At 48.0% G+C, this 21,271-nt stretch overlaps 5 protein-coding genes across 5 annotated transcripts; 3 read left to right on the top strand and 2 right to left on the bottom strand.

The window, feature by feature from the left end:
* Positions 1-3,287: 3,287 nt before the first annotated feature.
* GIQ15_03903 (uncharacterized protein) lies at positions 3,288-6,509 on the top strand (the record flags this gene model as incomplete). The annotated part of the gene is made up of 7 exons (XM_033551320.1): positions 3,288-3,432; positions 3,487-4,123; positions 4,181-4,417; positions 4,476-5,243; positions 5,312-5,629; positions 5,697-5,919; positions 5,988-6,509. 7 exons carry the CDS (start codon positions 3,288-3,290, stop codon positions 6,507-6,509), a joined length of 2,850 nt encoding a protein of 949 aa, XP_033405050.1.
* Positions 6,510-6,513: 4 nt separating this feature from the next.
* GIQ15_03902 (uncharacterized protein) lies at positions 6,514-8,033 on the bottom strand (the record flags this gene model as incomplete). The annotated part of the gene is made up of 2 exons (XM_033551319.1): positions 6,514-6,596; positions 6,917-8,033. The coding sequence occupies 2 exons, from the start codon at positions 8,031-8,033 to the stop codon at positions 6,514-6,516; spliced, it is 1,200 nt and encodes a 399-aa protein (XP_033405049.1).
* Positions 8,034-8,606: 573 nt separating this feature from the next.
* On the top strand, positions 8,607-9,323 carry GIQ15_03901 (uncharacterized protein; the record flags this gene model as incomplete). Its single annotated transcript, XM_033551318.1, has 1 exon — positions 8,607-9,323. One exon carries the CDS (start codon positions 8,607-8,609, stop codon positions 9,321-9,323), a length of 717 nt encoding a protein of 238 aa, XP_033405048.1.
* Positions 9,324-9,813: 490 nt separating this feature from the next.
* GIQ15_03900 (ubiquitin carboxyl-terminal hydrolase 2) lies at positions 9,814-10,910 on the top strand (the record flags this gene model as incomplete). The annotated part of the gene is made up of 3 exons (XM_033551317.1): positions 9,814-9,858; positions 9,918-10,012; positions 10,082-10,910. The coding sequence occupies 3 exons, from the start codon at positions 9,814-9,816 to the stop codon at positions 10,908-10,910; spliced, it is 969 nt and encodes a 322-aa protein (XP_033405047.1).
* Positions 10,911-11,864: 954 nt separating this feature from the next.
* Positions 11,865-13,833, bottom strand: GIQ15_03899 (uncharacterized protein; the record flags this gene model as incomplete). Its single annotated transcript, XM_033551316.1, has 5 exons — positions 11,865-12,911; positions 12,981-13,017; positions 13,079-13,306; positions 13,369-13,668; positions 13,724-13,833. 5 exons carry the CDS (start codon positions 13,831-13,833, stop codon positions 11,865-11,867), a joined length of 1,722 nt encoding a protein of 573 aa, XP_033405046.1.
* Positions 13,834-21,271: the final 7,438 nt, after the last annotated feature.

Below are 21,271 nucleotides of genomic sequence, written 5' to 3'. Positions count from 1 at the left end.
ATCTGTGCATTCTAAAACGGGTAAAGAGTACCAGGTCAAATCTCTATTCGAGATCTACTGGTAGTTTATTGCGTAAGAGAAATACCTCCACAGATCCTTGCTTAGACCCATGATAGAGTCGCAGGACTAACTAGACTGAATATCCTAGCAAGCCCGGAATTCCTCGCACCAAGTCAACGCAACGCAGGGCAACTGGTGTCCCTGCTACAGCGACACTGGGCGTGGCTAGACTACCATCATGGTGTGCAAGGAGCGGCTTGCTACAGGGTTATTTATATAAGACCCTTGTAGACACCAAACTGCGCTTGACGGCGCACATTACGGAAAGCAAGGCGCCGAATCTGTGGCCCCAATTCTAGGACTTCCGCTAGATGAATAATAGCTGTTTTGAGCGACTAGAGCGACTTCAAGCCACTACAAAAGACTACGGAATACTCCTTATGCGTGTCGTAGTCGAGTTTTCAAGTCCACCCGTGGACAGAGGCATCGGCAAAGGAGTTCCCTTCTGGCCCATTCATGCCAATATACATTAGTCAAGTGTTGCCTCTCAGCACGCGCCCCTGCCTGCCCTACCCTGGGATGTCGGCATGGATGAGCACCAGAAATACCCATACATTACCCTGCATTCCAGTCAAAATTCCAATGTGTGCTTTGACTTTGCGTGGGATGAAGACAAGGGATGTACCCCTGCCTCACTACCCATATACAGTTCCTGTTGGATTGCCATTACTACTACTACCTTCTTTCTTTGAGGCTGGTGTTGGCAATCCCGCTGAAGAGTTTACAAGCATAGCCATGGGTTGGTTGATCCTTCACTTTTCTCTGCAACTTTTAAGATCTCCATTACTTTTTGTTTCCCTTCTGCTTCTCTTCAGCATGTACTCCATAAATGGGTTGCGTTGAGGTTCGTCGATTGTGAAGCCTTTCGATGAGGCACCATGCCGCTTTTCAGCCACTATGGGGATGTTGAAGACATTTCCGACCGACTGGCCATTCCAGCTCTAGTATTTTCGATCCTCACACCACTCTTTATTATTGGGAGAGTTGTTAGTCGGAAGTATTATTCAAAAAGTCTGGGACCTGATGACTGGACAATTTTGGCTTCGTTGGTATATATATACACCCCTTTTACGAGCCCGCTATAATAAAGAGATGAATAGCAGGGAATGGAGAAACGGTTGCCTAACGATGAGTCCGGGATTTAGGTATTTGCAGAAACCATTTCGATCCAAATGATCATAAGTAAGTTGGGCCATTTCCCATAAAATACCTCGGAAAGGCATCAACTGATCATTCGATAGTATGCGGGTGGGCATTCGGTAAACATAAGGATGATATTCCTCCAGAGATACTCGCAAAGTCCTTAAAGGTATATTAGCCCACTCCAGAAGACTGCGGTAGGCGGACGGACAGGCGCTAACACTGCTCGACTATTTAGCTGTACTATTTCGCCCAAATATTCTATAAAATAACCAGTGCCTTGACAAAGATTAGCGTTCTGCTTCTCTACCTCCAGGTTTTCATCTGCCCTTGGTTTAAAACAACATGTTGGACGGGCATTGCCGTTATAGTCGCATTTACGACCGGAACTATAGTTTCAAGTATCTTTCAATGCAACCCACTACCATATGCGTTCGACAAGAAGACCCCAGGCGGCGGGAGGTGCATCAATATTTCGGCGTTTTGGTTCGCGAATGCGTCGTTCATTATTGCAACGGACATGTTCATAGTCCTTCTACCTATTCCAGTGATTCTCAGACTGCAGTTACCGGACAGGAGTAAGGTTGCTCTCTGTGGGGTGTTTGCTCTTGGATTATTGTGGGTTTCACCAGCTTCAATCCCTTTGTTTTCATATTCCGCCTTATATACCCTCCCACAGATTCTGAGGTCAATGGATACCCTGTCAACTGACGCATATTCCACATAGTGTTTGCATAACCTCCGTTCTGCGTATCACGACCATCGACCTTGCTACATCCCACCTTGACACGCCATGGACAAATATCGATTCCTCGGTTTGGACTGTAATTGAGTATAACCTGGCCATCATATGTGCCTGTATGCCACCGCTCTGGCGTCCGATCTCGATAATTTTTCCCAACTTTCTGGAACGTTTCATCAATTCCCGTTATTGGTCTGGCAAGAACAACAGTGGCCCAAGTCATAGCAGCAAGCCATCGATAATGAGTGCGGCCATGAGAGCAGATCAATCCGATATGTATTTTGGCAGAGCATGGTCTCCGTTGCCCTCGAATGCTACGCCTCCAGACAAATCCAGATCACGGCACCCTAGCACATCCGCGAGTATAGGAATTGGGAAGCTGGAGCTTGATCACGAGGCACAAACCCGAATGGACTCCATAGTGGGTAAAGACAGTGATTCGGAAAGACATGGGATTCGAATGACAACACACGTTGTAGTCAAGTACGATGAAGCAAGTGAACATGGAAGCTCAGACCGGATATCGACAGATATAGAATTACGGCACGTTGAAATAGGTACCCGGTAGAACGAACATGTGGGGAACTGTGCTTTTCTCAAGGTGTGTGGGGAGTACTGGCGTTAAGGAGCGGTGTGGCTGTGGTGACAATACCCCAAGTTAGCTATATTGTATATTTACTCACAACGAATCTAATACATTCTGCTGTATAAAATTGCACCGGAGGCGGCAGCCTGCCAAAGCTGCTCGTAGTAGCAACACTGCTGCCTACAAGCCATTAATGTAAACGGTGTATCGGATATCCCTGCGCATAAAATGGCTCTGACTAGGCTATAGCAGGCACCATATGAGGTCCACTCATTCCTCGTTGATTTCTTAACGTTGGATCTATACCTCCACATGCCCGAGGCCTAGAACGCATATGCCATCGTTATGTGTAGGAGAAAAGGATCTCTCTATAGAACTTTGCCCAACTAAAATTCGGCTTCGGATAAACTTTTATACGGCCGGCAGGATTAAGCTTATCCAGAACTTCGGGATGATGTCACATCATGCCAACATGAAGAGGCAGTACAGAAGTACTCTTGGACTCCGTACGGGGCATGGGGTTCTGGGGGACGTTAACATGCGCCTCGCAGGCCTACCAAATGGCCCACGATACGCATTGCCGCAGTTATAGTGCATAACGCATGAGGAGAGAGATCCTGCATACCCTGATCGCTAGAACACTCCTACTAAAGACCTCCAGAACGAGGTATAGGACAGGCACGACCAGCTTTTCGTCTCTGCTGCTTCATTACGTGTGCACACGTTGGTGTACACCGTATTCACCAACGTCTTGTCGCGATGTCCTACCAGTCACCAGCTACGACCCCTCAACAGGAAGCCCTAAGCCAAGATGATATAAGGGCTCCTCAGCCGGCATATAGCACAAATTATGGCGAAATGGACATAGGACAAGAAGGGTTTGGCACCAGAGCCTTTGTCGCCGGTTAGATTTTATCAAATATAATTCTGACTTTGCAATCAAACTGACGTGTGTTAGATGACGGCCGTGTCGATGTCAATATTCAGGAGAGGGGACGACGTCTTTCTACCGCTCTGCAAGAGGTCTTCACACCTACAGAGACCATTTCACCAGGTGCACCAATTCTCCAGTCATTGGAGGACACCTACGGGAAATCCAGCATACCTCGTCTCAACCTCGTGATCCAACTAGTCGGTTCTCGCGGAGATATACAACCATTTATTGCCTTGGGAAAGGTGCTGAAAGAAGAGTACCGTCATCGCGTTCGGATAGCCACACATTTAATATTTAAGGGAGCCGTCGAAGAGAACGGTCTCGAGTTTTTCAATATCGGCGGTGACCCAACCCAATTAATGTCATTTATGGTCAAAAATCCAGGTTTGATGCCGGGATATGAAGCCTTCCGCAACGGAGATATTGGAAAAAGGAGAAGAGAGATTTCCGAGATTCTACATGGCTGCTGGCTGTCATGCTTTGAAGCAGAGGATGGTTCTGGCAGAAATACGTCCGAATCGTTACCTGGAGGAACGCAAGGCTACAAGACCGAGACCGAGCTTAATCCATTTATCGCAGATGCAATTATTGCCAACCCTCCCAGCTTCGCTCATATCCACTGCGCAGAGAAGCTAGGTATACCCCTGCATCTTATGTTCACGTAAGTATAGGCGGGCATCTATGGATTATTCCAGTTGCTAATATACACGCTTACTAGTATGCCATGGTCACCCACACAAAAGTTCCCTCATCCATTGGTCAACATACAATCATCGAATGTCGAAATAGGCGCCGCAAACTTCATATCATACGCATTGACGGAGATGCTCACCTGGCAAGGGCTCGGGGATGTTATAAACCGCTTTCGGGAGCGAGATCTAGGCCTACGGCCGATTAGTCTTATATCGGGGCCTGGGATGATTTCGCGTCTACGTGTACCATATACATACTGCTGGTTAGTGTCTTACATATCGATTATCACTGCCGTCTAAATTTACTGACATGCTGGTCAGGTCTTCATCACTACTCCCTAAACCAAGGGATTGGGGCTCTCATATTGATGTCGCGGGGTTTTACTTTCTTTCGAGCCCATCGGACTACACCTCGCCGGCACAACTGGCCAATTTTCTCGATGCAGGGCCAACACCGATATATATTGGTTTTGGCTCGATTGTGATAGACAATCCTGACGAGCTAACCAAGTTAGTCCTAGAAGCAGTACGGAAGTCTGGTCAGAGAGCATTGATCTCCAAAGGATGGGGCAGTATTGGTGAGAGCGAACTAGAGCTTCCCGAACAAGTTCTCATGGTTGAAAATTGCCCTCACGACTGGCTCTTTAAACAGGTTTCCTGTGTAGTTCACCACGGAGGGGCAGGGACGACAGCTGCTGGTCTCGGTTGTGGAAAGCCCACCGTTGTTATCCCTTTTTTTGGAGACCAGCCATTCTGGGGATCAATAGTGGCAGAGGCTGGAGCTGGACCGCCGCCGATACCTTACAAGCGCCTTACAGCGGAAAGTTTGGCTGCAGCAATTGTATCTGCGTTAGAACCAGAGACGGTTCTAAATGCCGAGAGGCTGGGAAGGCATATACAGGGTGAAAGTGGTGTAAAGCTAGGAGCCACTAGCTTTCATAACCACTTGGACCCTGCATCTCTCCGGTGCATGCTTATTCACAATCTACCTGCCGTATGGTGTATTCGAAACACCAACATCCGCTTGAGTGCCTTAGCTGTTGCTGCATTGGAAAATGAAGGAATATTGGGCCTTGATGACTTAAAACTGTACGTTTATTTACCGATACTAGTAGTCTCTACCCAATTCTCACCTAACATGGACTTTTTATTTTTAGGTACCGCCCTCGAGAATATAGTATCAATCTAGGTCCATATGATCCTATTAGCGGCGGTGCTACGGCATTAATTGGCAGCATTGCAGATTTTACGATTGGCATTGCTGATTTCCCTGGGGAATTGATCCAGGCTACTTTTCCCCCTAGAAGTAATACCATGGAGGATACCCCTGTGCGTTCGAGTAGAGCGGCTTCACCAATGCCCTCCACTTCTAGTGATACTGGAGATAAGCGTTTACGGCGTGCATCTTCACCTGAAGCTCCGAGCTCTCCGCCACAGAAAGCCGATGAAAATAGCCGTCAAGAGGCAGATGAAAAGTTAGTGACCGTTCCCAATCACTACTTTATTATTTTATATCGCGGTATACTAATTGCATCATCTTAGCAAACGGTGCGATGTTGATAAATGGAAAGCTACGATGGACAATGTGATCACCACAGGCTATGCTGTGACTAATCTGGTTGATATTGGATTAAGGTCACCCATGCACTTTGCCTTGGGTATAGCAAAAGGATTCCACGACGCACCAAAACTCTATGGTGATCAGAGTGTGAGGGAATGGGAGGAGGTGACCGACTTTCAAAGCGGGCTAAGAGCAGCCGGAAAGGTATCGTTTACCATTTTTTTATATGTGGTTTTATGAGAAGTTTGCACAGGGAACTGATGCAGTTTTAGGAATTTGGGTATGGATTTTATGATGGTATATCTGGCCTAGTGACCCAACCTATCGAAGGGCTGAAAGATGGAGCAGCAGGCGGAATAATGGGAATTATTAAGGGGGTTGGTGGGCTGATTTTAAAGCCGGGAGCGGGTATGGTTAACTTGGTAAACTCGCCCCTTTACGGCAGTCCCTTGCTAACAGAAATAAATACAGGTATATTCGGTTTAGCGGGCCACACCCTTAGCGGTATCCATCAAGAGATCCAAAAGCGCTGTGGGACTACTGTGGATAGTTACATTATAGCTTGCCGGAGTAAGCAAGGCTACGACGAGTGGTCTCAGGCAACACAACGGGAGAGGGATGACATTATTCAAAAATGGCAATCTCTGGGGGTAGACCTTCAAATCCGAGAGGAAGAGATACCCACCCAAAATGGCATGGATGGCCCTACTGAATTTGCTATCTGGCGTACTCTAACAGATCGAATGCGCTTATCTAACCAAGGAGAGCCTAAGGGGATAGAGCATAGGGGATAGGGGTTTAGTCAAAAGGCATACACGACATGAGCATATCTAGATGAAACGGCACCATCACCCGCTTCGGGCAAACACTAGAAGAGCTAGCTACACATGTTATCCCATCTTAGCCTTAGTCGTTATCTGTGCCGCAGAAACCGTAAAAATCGTTGCTGGCCATCCCACGTCAGTCGCCCCCTCACACATCAGACACAAACTCAGGGGTCAATAAACACTAATGGTAAGGTTGACAAGCATTCGGACGCTCGGGAATATCTATTGTCGTCCGTCGCCACCGTCATCATCACAGTCGCTGTCATCGTTATCGTCGTCATCGTCGTCATCGTCATCGTTATCGTCGTTATCGTCGTCATCATCGTCACCATCGCCATCTTCATCGCCAGCTTCATTGAGAATACGAATCGTACTTAACGACCCAACAACTTCCCCAATCTCCTCAATTTCACTGTTCGAACGTATAGCCACGCGATGCGCCATTGCATTTTCTTTTAACTCTTCAGGAAGATCATGGCCCATCTCTTGGATAAAATTGTAAATCATGCTGTCCCTGAGATATTCTCCATGCGTAGCCCATGCTTTCGTGAGCTCAGGCCATTCAGAATCCGGGAGCTCACTGCGAACTACACCAGCCCTCTTTGCAGCTCTAAAGTGTATGATCATGGATGTCAGGTAATGGAAGTATAAGTAACGCGCTCGCGGGCGGAAGTTGTTGGGGAATATTAATTTTTGCTCATGCAGCTCGGAAAATGTCATGGACACAAATGGGCATATTCTCCTGTTCCAAAGCCCCGACTTATCGATGATGAAAAGTTTCCATCCTCGAACTTCGGACTCGTCTGAGTGCGCGGGAACAATGGCGATCTGGTGGGTATCAAAGTACCTTTCGACTACTTCAGGGAGAAGTAGAGCGTTTCGTGGTGAGTTTATTTCGTACCTCGCGTCTGGGCCGAATATGTACTCCATTGTCCTTTCACCGAGAGAGAGAGGGAAAATATGAGCTGCGACGAACTGGGCTTTATCCTGCCAAGTGCCATCCATTACACTAAAGCATTTGAGACCCCCGCTGTCTCGTGTAGTGCCACCATATGCTTTTAGCACATCTCTTGAGAAGTTGCTTTGGTTCTGGCGGCTTGTTTTTCGTTTGATAGACAAAAGCAGCTCCACGTAGGCTGCGCGCATAGATGTGACGTTGGTGGTTGCCGACAGTTGGAGGACCCTATTTCTCTTCTTGAATATTTTTTCTTTCTCAAGAATGGAGAGCCGTTTGGCGTTTCGACGCTCCTGCTGTGACATGTACTCCTCTGCAGCTTGTTCGAAGTTTGGATCTGTTGAATCGCTACCTCTCTGCAAAGCACGAAATCTTATACTGCTGACCTCTCCTTGCCCGTCAAGTTCGTCCTTGATGTGCTTCCAGTAGTCTTCTGATCCGTAGATCTCTTCGCTGCTTCCTTGACGGGCTCTTTGGATTTTGGACCTTATGCTCTTCACATGAGATTTTTCCTCGTCTGTCAGCTTGGGGTCCATTTTGAGAGTTCGGGGGCAGAAGCGGCAACAATGAGTAAGGCCGAAATATACGGACTACAGATCAGTAAACAAAACCGTTGTCAAGAAGCGTATCGAGAATCGTGCCAAGGCAAACCGTGGGGAAGAGAAAAAAGAAAAAAGAAAAAGTGGAGATGCGCTAGAGGCTTGTGCGTGTTTTATAGGGACTAGGGTGGCGCTAAAGTTAAGCGATATTTGAATCTTTCATTTTCATTGGCTGGGACTGATTACATAATAAGAGCATACTATGACATCATAGACTATTTGGTACTTACTCGAGAGTACTCGATATAATAATAATTAATCGAAAAGCGATAGAAGTGAATACTATACAACGTATGGGGAGGGGCATGAAATAAAATAAAATAAAGTAAAGGGGCTTATCTTATCTGATCTAAACTTTATGCAAGCTGCACATCTTCTGCACATTTAATGCAAGGTCGCAATGCCAAGCCCCAGAGTCACTTTGTCAATATAAATAGTTCAATTTCCACAGTTCTCATCGCAAACACCAACTCGTACTGCTAACAGTGGCTTTTATAGCCAGAGAAAAAGATGTCTTGTCTCTCGCAGGTGCTCGAACGCTGCCTGAGGGCACTGACTGCCGCTGCAGCAGTCCTTGTTATCGTTGGCGCACCGACAGCTTTCCTCCTATGCCAGCACAGCCGGCTCGGCCGCAAAGTCCGCCACTCCTCGTCAACAGGCTCGCTCGCAGCTCTACCGCTCCAGAATATCAAGTCAATGCCAGTGTCCAGCCACAATAAGGATGCCGCCAGCGAAACTCGCGCTATCTACGACGTGGCCTCCCTCTCCACAGCGAGCATCAACGTATCTCCCTCGCTCTCCGAGGACGAGATACTCACTCGGTATCTACGACGGAATATGACTGCCTTTTCCCGCATGCCGCAGGCCTACGCACTGAGCCTCACGTGCGATCAGTATGCCCGCAAAAGCTTCAAGGCATCACATATTCAAAGGCTCAATTTCGAGCCGGGTGACATTGTGTGCGGCGGGTATAAGGTTGCACTTCGAGAGCAAGACAGGGTTGAATTTGCAATGGAACTAAACGAAATACGGGGCCGATTAGTGACCACCTTTGAAAGAAAGGAAGACCAGATTATCTTTACCACGCAAACTTTGATGTGGCTACCCAGTCATATTACAACACCGATGCCTTTGGAAAATCCGATCTTGAAATTCGCTCATGAGCTTACGTCTTGGTGGATGTTGGAGGCTGGCCTTTTATATATCACGGACTATACCCCTATCTGAGTTATGATGGCAGTGGGTAACTGTCTGGGCTTTATTTGGTGTACCATTACGAGTATCTTGGTGTTACTTTGGTGTTATTTGGTGGTAATGCGGTTGGAGTACGTGTCTGTATATATATTGGTTAAAAAATCCGTGGTCAACGGTCAAAATCCCAGCTCTTGTTTTGTATCTTGCCTCTAGCTTTGGCCGTTGATCTATACAAATCGCCCTTGTCCAGTCTCGAGCCAAATTTAGAACGGACGCCGGGATAAACTTACTCCGATGTTTGCACTGTTTACTTGGTTTGCTTGACATCATTCCGAACTTCTGGCAGGAAAGCGAAGTTGCTTGCGACGCGAAGTCAAGAAAGCTCTCTCCAACGAAGTACACTGGGTCTTGGGTATATTTGGCGGCCTTTGGTGTTGGCATTGGCTGTGGCGATCAAGGTTGTATTATCATTTGGAACAGGCTCTCCCGCGGGGTAGCTGTTGGAGTTAAGAAATCGGTGAGTATGTCTGAAGAGGCTGGGGGATGGAGCACCATCGAGTCGGATGAGGTTTGTAATAGCCATATGGTTCCAGGGTCGTCTATCGCATGCTTATGGTTTATTACTAGGGGGTTTTCACTGCCCTGGTAGAAAATTTGGGTGTCAAGGACGTACAGTTTGAGGAATTAGTATCCTTGGATGCCGATACAATACGCTCACTAAGGTTAATATCCGTCCCAATCTATCTTCAGTTTATACCAGAGGGATCATGATGCTGACTTTATGGTGGTAGCCCTGTATATGGCGTTATCTTCCTATTCAAATGGGTCAGCGGTCACTCGCGAAACGCCTCCAGTCCACAGGACGGGACGTTTGATCCCCTCGCGGTCGAAAACGGTCTCTTCTTCGCCGCCCAAACCATCCAAAATGCCTGCGGGACACAAGCAGTTTTATCTGTAATACTAAACCAAGACAGCCCGTCTACCTCTTCAAGCGGAATCGACATTGGACCTGAACTGCGCTCCTTCAAAGAATTCACCGCCGGATTTCCTCCAGACCTCCGAGGCGAGACGTTGAGCAACTCAGCCCGGATCCGCAACGCACATAACGTATTTGCTCGTTCTTCGCCCTTTGTTGACGAAACATCTCGCCCGCCACCATCGGAGGAGGACGCGGAGTTATACCATTTCATCGCCTACCTTCCATTTGGCGGGAAACTATACGAGTTGGACGGGCTGCAGCCACATCCGATAGCCCACGGGTCGTGTGATTCCGAAGAATTTCCAGAGAAGGTCATCGAGGTACTGCAACGACGAATTGGGCGCTACCCAGAAGGCGAGATCCGGTTTAATCTCATGGCCGTCGTAAGGGATCTGAGGATCCGCGCACAAGAGATTGGAGACGTAGAGATGCTCGAGAGAGAGAAGAGGAAAAGGGGAAATTGGGGATGGGAGAACTCGTTAAGGAAGTGTAACTTTATTGACTTTACTGGGCAACTGCTGAAAGGCGTTGTGGGTATGAAGCTTCAGCAAGGGACGGAGGAATATGACAAGTGGATAGAAGCTGCAAAGAAGGCAACCAAAAAACGAGCGGAGATGAGGGGAGCAAATCGTCATGGGTAACATCTAGTACTATGCTCCGTATCGAGAGATCTAAAAATGGTAACTTATGAAGTAAAATATTCCGTGTTCCTGTCTATAAAAAGGTAGACTGAAAATAAGGGGCTGAAACAGGTGCCGTAGCCTTCTGGGCGGCTTTTGAAGAGAAAAATAACACCCGCAGAATATTCCGTACCTAGATAGAGAAGGGGCAAGTAAAGCATATGAGCACCCCAACTGAAGGATACTTGAAAACGTAAATATGTAATTAATAAATATGGATAAAAGAAGTAAAAGACCCCAATCTAAACTGCGGAACCAAGAATCCCCTGGGAAAAATGATGAACTGGTATAAAACGCTGTACAATAAAGGGGGGAAATAGAATAATAAGATTTCTTCGCCAATGCTCTTGTCGTTCGATAACAAGTTGATGCTCCCCAGTCGTCCCCTACCCCTTTTATATATCCCATCACACAGTCTCGGATAAATCGTCAAATCATCGAATATTGAACGGCAAGAAATTAAATGGGTATTAAGGCGAAAGCAAGTCTAGAGTGTATTTGCCGGTCTCGGTGCGGAGGTGGGTGGTGTAGTAGTAGTGGTGGAGGAACTGGCGCGGTGTTGGTGGTGCTGAAGATGGTGGTGGTGCCTGGATATTCCCAAGAGGAAAGAAGTAAGAACATGAACCTCAACCGGACCGTTTTCCTTTATTCATAAGAGTATGATAGGAGCGACGAATGGAAAACGTGAATATAGCCAAATAACGGAAATAGGGAAGAGGGGGAAAAAGTGGAATGGAAAAAAATATTTGTACAAGAAGTGAAATGGTGGTAGGTTTGTAGTTATTGGAGATTACATTTGATTGTTTTGTGTATGTTTTGGATTGAGCTTTATATTAAATGGGTTGAGGGTGTGTGTGTGTGTGTGTGCGCGCGTGTGTGAATAGACTTGATAACGTAGACGGGTAATATCTAGTATCAAGTCCAGCAGAGTTCCGGAGCGACCAACCCTCCTGTCACATTAATTGGGGGAGAATCGTGATAATCTGTCCCGATGGTCGGGCCCCCGTTGATAAGATTTCCGAGATAAGCGGGATTGAACATCGCTGACTGCTCGGGCTGTTTATATTCAGGAATGCGATCCTCTACTGGATCGTGGTGTAGCGTGGGTGATGGGTATACTTGTGAGTGGCGACGTGAGTGAAGCATCGCGTTCGACATCTGGTATGGCGAACCGACAATGGCTGGAGTCATCGGCGAATGTAACGGCGATGTGGTATATGCCGGGTATGCAGTGGTGGTAGGACTGACAATGGCAGCGGATGTAGATGGTAGGTGAGGTAGATGAGGCGTTGGAAGCGCATGATGGTATGGGCTATGCGAGCCTGTGGGGTATCCGTCGAATGATGATCTTGGCGACCATTGAAGACGGCTGCGGTATTCGGCCACAGTCTCGGCCGGAAGATCCATCAGGCTCAGCGCGAGCTGAATCTCGGGAGCAAATGGGTTTGTTGCCCGGCGATGGTATAGGATTCTTCGAATCTCTTCGATCGGGTTCACGGCCATGGAGCCTAGATATGATCCGCCGAATTCTGGGAACAGGGGCTCAAGCGCAAGTGCAACGCCGAAAAATTGGGATAGGACTGCAAGAGCTCCTAGATCTGCTTCTCCACCTCGCAGCATTGCCGAGGGGAGCCAGAAGAGCCAGATTCGCAGCGGCTGGAGCCTTTCAAAGGCTTTCTCTGGCGACTGGACGGGAAGCTCGTCCCGAAGTCGTTGCGTGAAGGCGAGCAAATCTGTTACTCTTCGGAAGTGTTCCTGGTTATGTGAAATGCGTTGGTGGATGTTTTGGAGGTTGACGATAACTCTATCCAGTCTCATGATATCCTCGTTCTGGAAATGACCCAAGGTTCCCGGGTATGTCGGTGTTAACGGAGTTCGTGCGCTTCGGAAGGCTCGTTGACTGTCCATAAACCTGGCCAGCTCTGACTCTTCTTTCCACCACGGCTCCATAGAATTTAAAACCTATTAAATCAGAAAATGTTAAATCTTGCGTCATAGTATTAATATGGTTAAGCATGAACAAAATCTTACAGTTGAAACGCCTTGTTGCAAGGAAGCCCAGCCTCTCCTATGGTAAATGTGTTAGTTGATGTCGACACACCATATACTCCAAGCGGAAATTAGCTTACCATTCAGTGGATTGCCAGGAGAGCAGCAAGGATGAGGCGAGGATAGCATCTGAATTCTCTCTTGAGAATGAACTGATGGCCCCTTGTAGGCCCTTGATGGCGACTCCTCGGTGGTGATAAGCGAGGTTTTCGGTATCTTGATTTTGCGTCATCCAGGCAATGTGGGAAGCGGAAAGTGCCAAAATGGAACTCATAACAAAGTCGTTGGATAAGGCAATAGTGAGGAATCTGTAGGCGTGGGTTAGTAGTCCATTCATTAAAGAGTATTATCAACCTAAGGGTCAACGTACATCGGCATCTTCTGAGCCCAGACAGTACAATTGCTGTAGCCTCTTCGGTGAAGATCAATGGATAGGCCAGCGATATGATGAATAAGTCGTAGATCTGTTCGTGAGAATTTATACCAATAAGCCCGCGAGCTAAGCTGTAGCTCAGGGAATGGTGGGTTTCCGGATTTTTGCCAGTTCTGAATCTCCAATTCAATCTCGGGAGACATGAGAAGATCTGGGCTTCTGGCGTTATTAGCAGCATCATGCGCTAGGACGTTATCCATATAATCACATCTGCAGTTGTGTTTGGTGCAGTTTCGGCTGTGCTTTATGTTAGTTTTATAGCGATATACACCGAATCGATTTCATAACTTACCATTGCGGCATTGTCTCATCACATCGTATATGTCGTCTCTTGCATGTCTTGCAGCCCTTTCTTGACTTGGTATGGCTCTTGCGAGGAGGTCCGCCACCAGGTCCAGCCATTGCGAATAGATTGAAGGGTTATCGGGTTAAGATGGTGGTTGGTTGATGGTCGTTGAGATGGACAATTGCTTGTCCTTTTGGTGACGGTAGATAGTGAAGAAGATTTGAAGGTTGAGTCGGTAGCAGGCAGCGAGAGGATGTTCAATCAAGGTATATAAAAGACGGGTAGGCAATACGAGATATAGTCGTTGATAATAATAAAAAAAGGGCTGGGTATATAAATAGAAACAGGGTCGTAGTGGTAGAGGGGGACGCGGAACGGGCTGATTATCTCTGGGTCGGGTCGAATTCTGTCACAGACGTCCTTTCAGTCCGTTGTAATCTTCCGTGCTCCTCTTCTTTTTCGGCTGGTTTGCAAAGATCACCACGGCGGGAACTCTTATAGGGAGATGGTCCCAACGTTGCGATCTCTTCCAAAAATCGATGCCCTTCGTCTTTGTTGCTCCTTCTCTGGCGGAAGAGGGGTGGTCTTCGTTGGGTATATATAGACAGTTCCGGTACTCCGTGTATTTTGTCCTTGGTGCTTATATATCAATAAGGCTAAAACACGAGGTGGTGAGCAACGGCTGAGATGAGGTTAATTGAAGGGTATGGAGATGGAGATCGAAGAATAATAGGTGCAGAACAAGGTATCTGTATGGATATATATGAGGACTGGAAAGGGTGGAACACTTCTACCAAGTCCATAAAATAGGCGTCAAGGGTATCGGATGAATAGGGACCCTCTTTTTTTTTCTGTTCAGCGATCCTGGTCAGGGTCAAGATATATACATCGGCATAGTGTATGACGGGAGCAAAAGCAAAGAAATAAAAAAAAGAATAAAAATAAAAAAGCAAGTGTGAAGAGGGTGAGAGGAAAGCGGAGCTTTTGCAGACACAAGTCAGACTGGGGTGGAGAAGACACTAGGTCGAGTTGGGCAAAAGACAAGAGAAGAGATCCAAAGTCAGACTGGGGTGGAAAGACAAGGCAAGGAAAGGATGGGGAGGCGAAAGTATATCAGGCGTAATAGTAATAACCAAGACGTTAAAGCGTTTAGTACGTTTAGAAAAGGGGAGGCAGAAAATAGGAGGGATTTCGGACGGCGGGAACGACCATTGGAGGGAAATGAGGACAGGAGGATCGCAGTAACAGGGGATGGGGCTGCTGTTGTGGTTAAGTCTGCGATTATCAATGTGAATAAACATGGTAACATGGTAGCCACGGAATTAGAATTAAGATTTGAGCCAGATGGAATGAGTATGGGGGATGGATCCAAGAAGGGACGGAGTTGTGTGCTAAACAGGCGTTTGGCTGAGGGCGGACAAGGATTCCGCCATCCTTCTGCGCCCAAGGGCATGGGCTTGCTTAGTTACCATGTGGCATAAGTCAAATCTGTTACAAGGTAAGTGTATATAGATAGCAAAAGCAAAAAGAAAAATAAGAAGAAAAAAGAAAAGATTGAGAAAGTACAAAAAAGCAAAAGCCAAAAAGGAATAATGCAAAAGGGCCCAGGGGTGTTGGTGAGAGAGTGAGTGACGGAGTATGTACGGAGAACATGGAGTACAGGTGGGAAAAATACCGATACCGACCAACCGGCCGGTCGACCATGGTCAGCTGGCTTGCTGGTTTGCATGGTTGGCCAAGGGATGGATCCCAGACGGCTGAAAAAGAAAAAACTGATGGCAAGGGAGAGGAACCCTGGGTCCTTCAGCTAGACAGCTGGGCAAGGCCAAACAAGCGCAGAGGTGCCATGGTGGTTGGAGTGGTGGCAGTTGTGGACATCGATCTCTTGTCAGCGTGGAGAACAGATCTCATCCACTCTCCCGGCAGGCTATGGAGAGAGCGTAGTACCAAACGAGAAGGTGGGAAGGATACAGAGTTCAGCGCCGGCGAGTCGGGAAGATTCAACACCAGCGGGAGCGAGCAGAAAGAGCTCGACGGCGCAAAGTAAAGTCAAAGACCAGTTCACCTTCATGAGAGCGAACGGTGAAAAAGTCGAGAGAAATGGAGAAGAAGCTTCTGCTTGCCTCGGCGCACGGCCAGTAGTCTCAACCCGCGCTGTTACTAGTAATGTATTAGCGACGTAATTTAGCATCGCCTTGAACTTGAAACTTCAAACATGATGAACGATGGTAGCGGCTCTTGGGAGGTTAACTGGCAATCCTAGCCTTAGCTGATGAGCACCCGCTAGCGTCGGACCAGACAAGTCAGTTGCAGCGGTGGAAGAGCCTTGTGAACGCCTGTCATAGCAGAAGCCTGTTGATCTGCATTTCGCTTGTCCAACATGCAGAGCTCTACGTACGGAGCAGTTAGCGATGTCATGGCAGCGTCGTTAAATCACCAGTCACCAGGAGAATTAAAAATAGCCAGGGGAAATTACCCGTCGTTTCAAATATACAGGAAACTACAAAAAAAAAAAAGGGAGGAGAAGCTGCATGAACAGAGATGAACATACCATCCCATACGTCAAGGACTCCGCATACCCTCGATAGAACGACAGGGTTTGCACGGGACGGGCCCTTCAAGGTCTCCCGATCAGGTTTCCACTCCCTTGATATAGCATTGGTGATATAGGCTGTGAAGAGATCACGTCCATTGTCTTCTGCCACTTGTGTAGACATAAGAATCTATCGAAGAGGTTGAGATATCCCAAGAGGGCGAAACGCTCGCTGCTGACTAAACATGTCTGTTTACGGAAGTCTTCGACGTTCTCCCTTCGACGTCCTCCCGTTTTTTTTACAACGCCGGCATCAACAGCATTCCTTTTTCCTGTCCTCTCATCTCTCCCTGCACGCCACTCGGAGCATGGTGAGAAACGAAACAGAAGGGGAGAGAAAAAAGCAAAGCAAGAGAAACAGGAAACAAACCAGGTGGTGGCTGGTTAGCAGCAAGCCCGCCGCCCATCATATGATATCTCTGCCTCGAGGAAGATGAGGCCTATCCCTGCTCCCTAGCCGCTTAGCTAGCGCGACTTTTTTCAACTTTAACGTGTTTCAGATTTGCGTGAGGGAACTATTATTATCCCAGGACCCTGTTGTCGTCGCGAGACGAGACTGTGCGACCGATGCGTGGCAACCAAGAATCCGTCGTCCCGTCTCCTGCTGCACCCACCCACAGGCACTTTGGCTCTGACTGGTGGCCGGTATTGGGAATGGCGGCTAGCACGAGCAAGAATAAGCGAATGGACCCGTCGGATTGGATCTTGCGGAACGAGGGAATGCGGGAGTGCGAGGGCTCCGATACAGCGAATGTTGGGCCGATGCACGATGTACTTACTTACATGGCTCTTCCTTGCCATGCGATGGGAAAGACATCCTTCTATTGTCGATCTTTTTTTGGATGCGGAGGGCGTCCACGCCCCAGGTCCCCCATCGACGAAAGTGCGCTCGCGACGGAGTACTGAGACTCCTAAGAAGCTGCTATTTTTCTCCTAGCCCTTGCATTGTCTCCAGACTGGCTCAAAAATAAGATTCGGCCCTGTTGCTTTGTTAGCGGCCGTAGTTTTCCCGATTGGGAAATTGCTATACGAGCTCTGATTGAGTTGTGGACTGCAAACTTGCCAGATAGGGAAAGTTTAAGACAGCTGAACTTCACAATGATTGGGCCGTTCACTTCAATACATCGGCCAATATACATACACCTAGTATCGCTATACGTATATCACGGCGTTCTATATACATGGCGAACAAGGGTGAAGACGGCCCGATTCTACGGCCGGAGTGATTCGCACCGAGCAGGTCGAGCAGGTAGCGAATACATGCAAGGACAATACAACAAGGGTTCCTCGGATGTACGCCAAGCCTCATATCGGTCACTCTCGACCAATCAACAGGTTTAGCGATGCTGTTCAAACAACGCTTGCCTGCTCAAAGCGGCAGTGAAAATGACACACTGGACTCCCAAGTACGCCCAGGAGGATATGGGTGGCCCGCACATTTTCAGCTTGATTGCGTAAGTACCAGTGCCGGTGGTCCGGCACACATCATCACATCACATCCTTTCGCGTCGCATCGCATCGCACCGCAATCACAATGGCAGCGACAGTCGTTGTCGTCCATGCTAACCTGCAATCATTTTTCGACCATAATTCTCCCTTTCTCGTGTGTGGAGTGCAAAATTCCAAGGAAGATCGCCAGATACGAAGAAGAAGCTTTTCTTAGAAGATTTCCCCTTTTCTATGCTCCTTCATAGGAAATTCCCCTTGGGGAAGGCTTTCGTATTCTAACTGTCTGTCCGCTTCTTTATCTGCACCACCTGCATCGTTTGAATTCTAGCCACTGACGAGTACTCCAAATGAAAAATCCAGCCACGTTGCCAACTTAATTTACGACTGCCTTCTTTTCTCATTTGTCCTTTCCTTTCAACAAAGTGGAATACCACGTTTCTATGTATATCATTCGCGTGTGCCCATGAAGATGACGCACACGTGGTTATTCACCCCAACTCCATATAATCTATATGGAATATAGACCAGGTTCTCGGCCTAACAGCTAGGAATGTACATATAAAAGTACGACTGCGAAGAACATATTGTGCTTACTTACATGGAGCAGCGTCCGCCAAAGTATGCGATATATGCGTCGTTAGCCCGTGGGTGGCTTATCATGCAAAAGTCAGCTCCTAAAAAACGATATAGGCTGACAGATAGACTCCACGTACAGGGCGCATAGGGGCGAGATAACCGACTGGGTCGGCTGAGGGGTTGGGCTTCGAACATATTTTGCCCTACCATCCAAAGGGTTACATGCGCATTATTTGCACTACGCATACACTTACCTCGTTGTGCTCCTGTTGTACAGACCGTGCGAGAGAACGAAAAGCCAAAAAGCAAAACCCCAATCACATCATGCTGTGGGGGACGGAGATGAAATACCAATAACATGATGGCGGAATTGTGGGTGGTGGAGATGAACTCTAGCTGATACTCCAACGTTGCACAGGGCAAGCCACTCATCCAGCTAGCCAGCTCGCAGCCCAGACCCTATCCAGAGAGTAGATGGTACTGAAATCTCCCAATACCATGGTGCTGCGGACTTCTGGTGTGGTCCTACCCGCTCGTGCGTGCTGGATGGAGTTGGTCGCTGGGAAAGTGTGCTATTTATGACACTCCAGGGCTACCTTACTCGGTCAAAGGCTATTTTTATCTCCACGTTCGCAACCCATACAAGACAACGGTGGAGGCAGACTATAAAACCCTTGAAGAGAAATGCGGATGGATATGCCCACGCAGAGGCAAGACAAGGGGCCCCTTTTCCCTTCACATTGCTTAATTTTTACGAGAGTATCGATGCCTAGAAAGAAGAAAAAAGGGGTCGTGGAAGGGGCCCTGCTCCGCCATTCTTCAGCTCAGCTTCAGAGGGGAACTAAACCAAAGCTGGAAGCAGCTAGGCTGGCTGCAATGTGGGTCGTAAGGGTCATGGCATAAGGTTGGGAGCTAAAACAACTTGAAATGATCACAACAAACCAAAATGCATGGTACATTCCCCCCCAGAAGAGTCATCTGCTGTCCTGCTTGATCGACGGCCTCAGCAATCAGCAATCTCTTGTCTGCAGAAGCGTGCTCCGTCCCTATATTATGCCCATAAACCCACTTTCCTCCCCTTCATGCATCCCACTTTAATTAATTTCATTACTACCTGACTGCTTGGAGATGCTACCATCCAGCGCCATGTGCGTCACCGATTTATTTTTAACATCAGCCTCCCTCCACCCCGACAGCTTCGCACCTCCAGCCTTCCGTTATATTTGATACTTCTCGTACTCCGTACAAAGTCCAATCTAGGCTTGACTAGTTGCAGCAGTTCCGTACATTTTCCCCTGCCATCAACGCCATAAAGGCAGAAACGTTCTTATATCATAGATGGCCGGCTATAGATGCACGCTGAGAGCCGCTTCAAGAACTTTCCTGACAGCTCGAACACGAAGCATCTACTCCGTACTCTGGCCACCCGATCAAGGATCGCCGCGGTAGCTAAGCCAGCGAGAAAAAAGAATAATGCCGCTCCTTTTTTTAATAAAAAAAAAGGCAGGCAACTCGCGGTGAATGGCTAGGTTAAGTGGCCAACGTATGGAGTCCCATGCAGGTTGAATGATCTCCGCGTTCTCCGGGTGTCTCATATGCCACATGTATACATCCCGACATACCGACATATACTGCTACATATATATGTGGTGCAACCTCATGGCACCCGCTGCCCATGCTAAGAATAGAATTAAGGCATCACCACATCTCCACGGCCGAAGAGCCTCCTCCCCTCTCCACCTCGCACTCCAAGTATACCGTCAAGCGAGGATGCACGACGGACGTGTCAGCCAGGGGAAATTGTGCAACCTCGACATTCATAACTACCCGCATATCCTACAATCACCACGCTTGGGTAAAACCTCTGCCGTCTTTCACCCTTGCTCTCAGTCCAACCGTGGTTTAGCGGAGGCAGGCAGGGCCTATCAGCAAAACGCGGAATGGAATCAAACTCTCCGATTACTCATACTATTAAACTTATAGGTGGCTTCAGACAAGCAATCGCATCTAAGCGATGGCATCGAGAATGCTTGCAAGTATCGAAGGACGGAGTACACCCCTAATGAACCCTACGGGCCTAACTATAGAGCTCAGGGAGAACCATGGATAATGCAGTAGGCGATCGGCAATCCAAATGAGGCCGCGGGAAATAAAACAAGCAAGCATACGGAGTAACGAGAAGCGGCATGTTCTATTTAAACAGGTGCATTAGGAGAACAGGCGAACAGGCGCTAATGCAGGAGAGGCACGGTGAAACTGGCAGCCCTCAGGGAGATTTGCACCGGTATCGAGAAGAAGCCGAACTAGCGAGGCAGGCGTTCTGCGCTCTCCATGCCCTGAGTGGCCCGCAATAACGCCGCGGGTGAGCGGATGCTGCCAACGTTTCTTCTTCCAAACGCTGCCCATCAAAATGCTAACCATAACCATAACCAGAAAAGAAGCAGTGAGGGTCGGTTAATATTGCCCAAAGGGGCCATCGCAGCACCACGCGATCGTCCGCTTGGCGCGTTCCGGAACACTGGATGGGGGGAAGAGCGGATCCTTGCCGGTTTTACCGAAGCCCCGCCGCTATCGCCAAAAGCAGTTTAGCTCGCGGAACTCCGGCCGCACTTCTTGGCTTCAGCGCTAGGCCCGGTTGGGACGTGCTGGTTGGTCAGCACGGCTCTATATTTAGCATCGCGTCTTGGTTATGTAAGTGCTTGCCCCTGACAGATGGAATCATACATCTACTCCATATACTCCATATACTCCATATATATACTTCCCTATACAGCATGCATGGATGATGGGGATGTTTTATTACATCGAGATGAGTGGATGGGCGGTCGGTGAGTCGGCCGAGTTCAGTGTGCTGCCAGTTTGATATCACATCTATAAAAAATATATATACTTACAGGCATATACATATATATAGTACGCCCTCGGTACCACATGCT

The sequence above is a fragment of the Arthroderma uncinatum genome (assembly GCF_011692745.1).
Source record: "Arthroderma uncinatum strain CBS 119779 chromosome Unknown scaffold3, whole genome shotgun sequence".
NCBI classification, from domain to species: Eukaryota; Fungi; Ascomycota; class Eurotiomycetes; order Onygenales; family Arthrodermataceae; genus Arthroderma; species Arthroderma uncinatum.
This window is presented reverse-complemented; position numbering and strand designations above follow the sequence as displayed.